The sequence below is a fragment of the Sorghum bicolor genome, chromosome 6, assembly GCF_000003195.3.
Source record: "Sorghum bicolor cultivar BTx623 chromosome 6, Sorghum_bicolor_NCBIv3, whole genome shotgun sequence".
Taxonomy (NCBI): Eukaryota; Viridiplantae; Streptophyta; class Magnoliopsida; order Poales; family Poaceae; genus Sorghum; species Sorghum bicolor.
In genome coordinates, this window is record NC_012875.2 from 52,682,793 (window position 1) to 52,690,035 (window position 7,243).

Below are 7,243 nucleotides of genomic sequence, written 5' to 3' on the forward strand. Positions count from 1 at the left end.
TACTTAGTCGCCGCTAGCGCTTAACAGTTTGTGAACTCGACAATCATGTGGTACGGGCCACAGCGCCTCCGTAGCCGTAGGTGCGTGCATGATTGGCCGGCCATCGTAGAGAGAGGGCAGGCAGCTGGGGTGCTGGGAGGACGAAGGTGGTTGTGGGCTACGCTACGCGCTGCCCCGGTCGACGTCCGATCAGTCGATCGATCCATCCATCAGCTGCTAGCAGTTCGGCAGTAGCAAGTGGCAGTACTACGTCTTGCTGTGCTGCATGACTGCTGCTTCGACGCTTACTGCCAGCCGAGTACTTTCGTTCTGTCAGAAACGATGGTATTCATTGCTGATGCTGGCCTCTCTTGTTCGCCATTTGGCTAGATAGGTTGGTTGTTAGTGGATTCCAAATTAATTTCCAATGCTACAATAGCCTACGAAGTAGCCCGGCCGTCTGTGCTGCACTGCTGCTGGCCGTAATCGGTCCGCCATGTTCTCACTGATCGAGGGCTCGAGGTTGCGCATGGCATGGCCGGCTGGCAGCTACATACCCCCTACCGTGCTCAATTCATGTCACTGCAGTCTTTCGGCTAATGTTGAGCAGTGAGCACCGAAAAAAAAAATGGTCAAGTCGCCGCATCAGTCCTTGTGCGACAGTGACAGTGTGTCTCTGCACAACCTACTCGTGCCACCCCAATTGCGTTGCAGTTTTCCAAAGGCCCAGGAACCTAGCGGCGTTGCTGGCCCACGCCTGGTTATTTGGGCCCGGACGGCTTTGATCTAGCTGAACGCGACGTGCGCCGCGCCGCGTCGGGTGAGCAACGGGACACGGGAGCGTCGTCGAGGCTCGAGAGGAGGTGACTTGACTTGAGCAGTTGAGTGCCATGCTCACAAGAAAAAAAAAGGGTAACCGTTGGTTGATGCTCATCACTTGCATGCTCGTACGTACCATATATGTCTGCACGAACACGAAACGCCTTGATCAGCTTGACAAGTCTCCGAAGTCGTGCTTGAGAAGGCGGCACGTACGACCTCTGGCTCATCTCACCTTCGTCCATTGATTTCTTTGTCGCCAAGGACATGTTGGATAAAAACCCAAGTCCAAGCAATTTTAGGATGAGGACCATATAAAACTCTTAGGTACGCATGACAAAATCGATAGCACACAAAAAACTAAGGTTGTGTGCACTTACGGGTCGCGTAGGGGAACTTTGCCCTAGCGTATTTCAAATCTTTGAGTAACTTTTTAAGCCATCATGTTGTGTTGAGTTTAACTGATTAAGAAAGTGACTTGGTCTCAATTTTTTTTGTGTGTGTAAAGTCTTGGTCTCATTTATGTGTGTGATAAATGACTAACGATTTAGCTATCGTGATTTGAGATTTGGGGAACTAAGTGTCTTGCCCATGAATATATATACTGTGTGGCATGAGATGTCTACTCGCCCAACTTGCACTCCCCAAACTCCAAAGTAAAAATACAACACATAATACTGCAGTATATATCCTATTAAGCTTGCATATCTGACCGAGCTATATATAGTACATATATCATAATAGCTTCAAGCAAGCATCTTTTCCTGACAGGAAAAAAAAAACATCGATCCCTTACTTCAGTTTACATAGGACTTCAGTTTACAGGTTTGAGCTGTGTTCTTTTGCTATATTAATCCTAGCACTCATGCCAATTGATGGACAGGAAATTTTTTAAAAAATGCACTCAGATAGGCAGTACAGTGCAGCACAATTTAAAAATAGAGACCAAGGAGGTACAAATTTCAGTAAAATAAATTCACTAGAGATATAAAGCATTTGTCACAAGGTTTTTTGTGGGATAAAGGTTTGTTACAAGTTGTTGTAAAGGCAAATTTTGGAAGTAAGGCAGTTTTGTAGCTTTGAAACTTCTACTCAAGTGTATTAATTAGGGTCAAAAACAGTATATATAATAAAAGGGAAATGTTATAATGGTGGAAAAAATATGAACCATCCATGAAGAAGTTGGCCGTGAGAAAAAATATAAGATACACATGTGAAAATACTCGGATGTACTAAAAAGGTGCAAGACAATACTAAAATATGCTAGCCATCACCAGATTAAATACGATTTTGTTTTGTCATATCTCAAACTTTTCTAATTTCAATCAAATTTGATAATAAACATCTACAACATCAAATTAGTTTCATTGGCTCCACCATAGAAATGTCTCGGGAGTGCATGATAGTGCATATTGTGTCATACATTTCATACATCTTTCTCTAAACTTTGTCATGGATAAAGAAGTTTATCTTAGGAGAAAACTAAAACACTTTACATTTTGGAACCAGAAAAAATATAAGATAACTTGGTGTGTTTTGGTTCCTAGAGCTAAGACTCGCCCTTGCCTGCACGAGTGAGCTTTACCTTGACACAAGACAAGCCAAAATGGTATTCTTGGAGAAGCAAACAAAAGCTTACTAGCACAAACCCTAAGACAATATTGTTCGTCAACCAAACACTCTTTGCTTGATTCTCCCTTAGCAAGGCCAGTTAAACATTAGGTGAAAATAGATAATTTCCTTCATAATCTAAATTTTCACATCAAATTCGATGAACATTGAGGTACAATGGATAGTGTAGGGGGATGTGCAGCAATAGTCTCCTCTAACTTAAGTTACAGAACTGGGTGCGTAGCTTGTTGAGTACTCCCTCCATATCATGAAGGTAGACGTTTTAGGCCTTCGTGTTGATTTCACATTAGCTGACGTTCTGAGTGCTGGAGGTGAAAACCGAACTTGTTTGCCCCTGGCTCTTCAGCTTCGACGCAGCATTAATGCATACATGCACTCATCGGCACTCATGTAGCCTCCTCCACGCGATGCATGCAAAAAAATTATGCGGCCCAAGAGGTTCGAACCAAGGACACCAGCCTCGGGCTGCACAATGCAAGCCAACTGAGCTAGGATAGTTTGTTGTTTAGATAGCATGCACAAGGCTATTTATTAAGGGTAAAGATGAAAAGTTAACATCTAATTAATCACTTCTTGGTTACCACAATCATGTTCTAAACATCTACCTTTATGATATGGAGGGAGTATCAAACAAAGGGGTAGATTAAGTTCATGGATCAGTGTCATAAATAGCCAACTTCTCAATTTTGACCATTTGAGGGCTTTCAACACTTTCATTCCTTTGAGTTGAGACACCTTGAGCTGTGACTTTGGATTTCTCCAACCATTTGATCAAGACTATATTTTTCATCCAAAACTCACATTTCCAAATAATTCATCAATTATCTGATAGCTTGACTAGTACCTCGACTCAATGCAAGTACTCTCTTCTTCACCTTAGTCTTCATCCCTCGATCACCAAGCCATCGCTTGCATTCACCTTCGCTTAGTCGCGTGAAGCCCTTTCCTTACTATCTTCACTTCATCAAGCCATCAAATCAAATCTTGCTTCGAATCAACTTTAAGCACACATTGGAAAACATTTCATTTGAGTTGTTGTCTTCTGCCTAATTTCAACTAGCGAGCTTCATGTAGTGAGACCATCCCATATGCAATTAACTATGTCTCTCATCTTCCCTTAGCACACATGGTTGCCAATGTATTTATTATCAAACCCAATTTTAACATTTGCACAACATGACCAAGCTTCATATTAGAGATAAATAGATGGAAATTTTCATCAATCAAACCATGTCCTTTTTTTCTAGATTCATCACATGCTTGCCATTCATGCATTTATCACCAATAAACTTGGACTCATTTCTCAATTATATGATTTGCTTCATAATATAAGCCTAATACATAACAATTACATCTGGGACTAAATACCAGCAATTCTTATAAAATTCATTAGTCCCTGAATCGTGTTGTTATTCAATCTACCAAAACCCACTTAGAGTCTAGATGCTCTTTCAAAGATAATGTATGTGTGTTACACTCGAGTTGTTACTTAGGCGCTCACCTGAGCCAATAAAGCCGAAAATAATGATTTTAACGGCTCCTACTTCATTTCTAGGAGAGAGAGAGAGAGAGATGTCGGTTTTGTGAGGATAAGACCTCCTAAAGGGGGGCTTACATAACCATTATATGTGGATAAGACCTCCTAAACAGTGTCGTAAAACAATGATATTTTTAGCTAGTAGAAGTCATGTTACTATAGAAATATGGAATTTGAATGAGGCAAACACCTTTTTGAATTACATGACCATTTTGACAGCTCTTGGAAGCTGTAAATGTATAATGCAAACAAAATAAAGAAATCATTTTTTATATGCACCTGCCTATTAAGAAATTGTTTATCTAGTTTCTATTTTTTTAGTTTTGTGTACTGTAGCACTTTATTTTTATTTAGCAATTATTATCCAATCATGAACTAAACTAGGCTCAAAAGATTTATGTCGCGATTTACAGAAAAGTTCTATAATTAGTTTTTGTTTTCGACTATATTTAATGCTCCATGCATGTGCCGCAAGATTTGATGTGACGGAAAATCTTGAAAAGTTTTTAGTTTTTTGGGGTAAATTAAACAAGGCCACAGCTGACGCTAGACATGCTCAAACACACCACTCCCAGGTGGCTCTGAGCTACATGTGCTAGCTATAAAACATCCACCCAAGAAGAAGCTATTTTCTTTTTCTAAAAAGGTCATACTTGATTCGAACGTAACAAACATTATAGTTTTTTAGCGAGTTTTTTTAAAAAAAAAACACCTAAATCTCTTTTTCCCTAAACAGTACTCTAATATTAAAGCTTTAGAGTGTGTGTTTGTCAGGGTTCTCGATTCTTGCAAAAATGTTTTCGGATCTAGATTTTTTCAGTAATTATAATTATTTTGTCAAATCGTGCCTGTTGGATTCTTAAAAGCACAACTAATATAAAATCAGAAAAAGCTAGGAATTAGTTTTTTCTCTAGAATAGAACAAAAGAATCAACTCTAAATAATTCTCCTTTTATCATTTCTCTCTTTGTAGGATGATTGAATTGGGCCTTGTTTAGTTTACCCTAAAATTTAAAAACTTTTCAAAATTCTCCATCACATCGAATTTTGTGGCACATGAAGCATTAAATATAGATAAAAATAATAAATAATTGTACAGTTTGTCTATAATTTGTAAGCTAAATTTTTTAAGTCTAGTTAGTCTATAATTAGATAATAGTTATCAAATACAAACGAGTGGCCAAAACCAAAAAAAGTTCCCACAAACAATTGAAACTTTTTCGCTGTCGAACACACTATGCGTATATACACAGTTTCTGAAAACTACACGTCCTTGTTTAGTTCCAAAATATTTTGCAAAATGGACACTGTAGCTTTTTTATTTGTATTTGACAAATATTGTCCAATCATGGACTAACTAGGCTCAAAATATTTGTCTCGTCAATTCTGACCAAACTGTGCAATTAGTTTTTATTTTTGTCTATATTTAGTACTTTATGCATGTGTCTAAAGATTCGTTATGACGAGGAATCTGAAAAATTTTGCAAAATTTTTTAAACTAAACAAGGCCCAAAGAACCCCGGGGTGGCGTCGTCCTATGTTTCCATTGCTATATGCCACGTTGCTCTGGCCTCCACGGCTCCACGGCACACCATAAAAACCAGAGACCCCGCTCTGCTCCTCCCGTCTCCCACTTCTCCAGGTCTCCACTCCCCAGTCGCTCCGACCCAACAGCTCCACCACCGCCGCGCCGCTCCACAGGCAGGCACGCAGAAAGCCGCCATGGACATGGACGACGCTCAGGAGCCTGCCTCCCCGACCTCCCCGTCCCCGTCCTCCTCCTCCTCCTCCTCTTCCTCGTCGTCCTCCGTGGGCCCGAAGAAGCGGGCGCGCAAGGACGGCAGCCGTCACCCGACGTACCGCGGCGTGCGCATGCGGAGCTGGGGCAAGTGGGTGTCGGAGATCAGGGAGCCCCGCAAGAAGTCCCGCATCTGGCTGGGCACCTTCGCCACCGCGGAGATGGCGGCGCGCGCGCACGACGTGGCGGCGCTCGCCATCAAGGGCGCCCGCGACGCGCACCTCAACTTCCCGTCCCAGGCGCACCTGCTCCCGCGCCCGGCCTCCGCGGCGCCCAAGGACGTGCAGGCCGCGGCCGCGCTCGCCGCCGCCGCCGACTTCCCTCCTCTGCCGTCGTCGTGCCCCTGCCCCGGTGAAGGCGCAGGCAATGCCAAGAGCCCCGAGAGCAGCAGCTCCGACGACGCCAGCGCCAGCGCCGCGTCGCCGCCCCCGCCCCCGCCCCCGCCGCCGCCGGCCCCGCAGGAGGACGCCGAGCCCAACCCGGACGACGCGCTGTTCGACCTCCCGGACCTGCTCCTGGACCTGAGATGCTGCGGCCCGTCGTCGTGGGCCGTTGCCGACGACGACGTGGCCGGCGGCGGCGCGTTCCGGCTCATCGAGGAGCCGCTGCTGTGGGAGTACTGAACTGATCAATGCATGCCACCGCGGCAGTTCCCGTTCTTTGGATGGAGCCATCGCCGGTAGTCACCAGCGACTTCTTCATGCATCGCTGCTAGCTGTTGAGTGTTAGAAAAAAAACGATCGGACACATGTAAATGCCGCTGCTTCCGCTCCTCTGTTTTCTTCTTCTTGTTAACTCCCGAACTCCACTGCTGCTTCTTTTGCTGTTTTCCTTTTGCCAGATTTAGGTGCTGCGCCTGTATAAAGCTAGTTCCTTTTCTTCTCCTTCTCTTGCTTGATTTGGGGGACAAGAATATGTATAATTAACGAGCATCTTATCTTCCGTCACTTTTGGGTCGATTTGTTTACTATTTTAGTGGTAAAAAAAAGCTGATCGGGCAAAGATTTGGGCCAAATGGACAGTGATACTCACGCATCCAGCATTCCAGCTTTTCGCCTTTGTGATCATGCTACTATTTAGGTTCACCTGCCTCATCTGGAGAGAAGTCGATCAGGAAAAGAAAGTCTCCCGCGCCTTCCAAGCCACGGCAGGAATCCCCGCTCCGCTCAGGCGCTCAGGCCTCAGGCGGCTCATCAGCTCGCTAATAATTCGCCCTTGTTAATGGCGACTGCGAGCACGGTGACGTGTGCCGCGTACTACAGGACAGCTAGCGCGAGGGGAGGAGCGGACGGGACCCCACCCCGGCGTGAGGACTGCTGCTGCGCTTAAAGGCCGAGACAGCGACGGCCGCCGCGTAAAAATGCGGCTTCCGGGTTAAGATTTGAGACAAAAGCCCCGTCACATACTACTTTCACACTCGCACGGACACGATCACAGGACGCTCCCGTCTGCGGATTTCCCGAGCCGCCGTCGCCATC

At 44.6% G+C, this 7,243-nt stretch overlaps 1 protein-coding gene across 1 annotated transcript; it reads left to right on the forward strand.

The window, feature by feature from the left end:
- Nucleotides 5,581-6,712, forward strand: LOC8083365 (ethylene-responsive transcription factor ERF039). The gene has a single exon (XM_002446855.2). The coding sequence runs from the start codon at nt 5,690-5,692 to the stop codon at nt 6,386-6,388; it is 699 nt and encodes a 232-aa protein (XP_002446900.2). The 5' UTR covers nt 5,581-5,689; the 3' UTR covers nt 6,389-6,712.

Coding starts and splice junctions, on each gene's coding strand:
- LOC8083365 (XM_002446855.2), top strand. CDS start 5,690: ATGGACATGGACGACGCTCAGGAGCCTGCCTCCCCGACCTCCCCGTCC.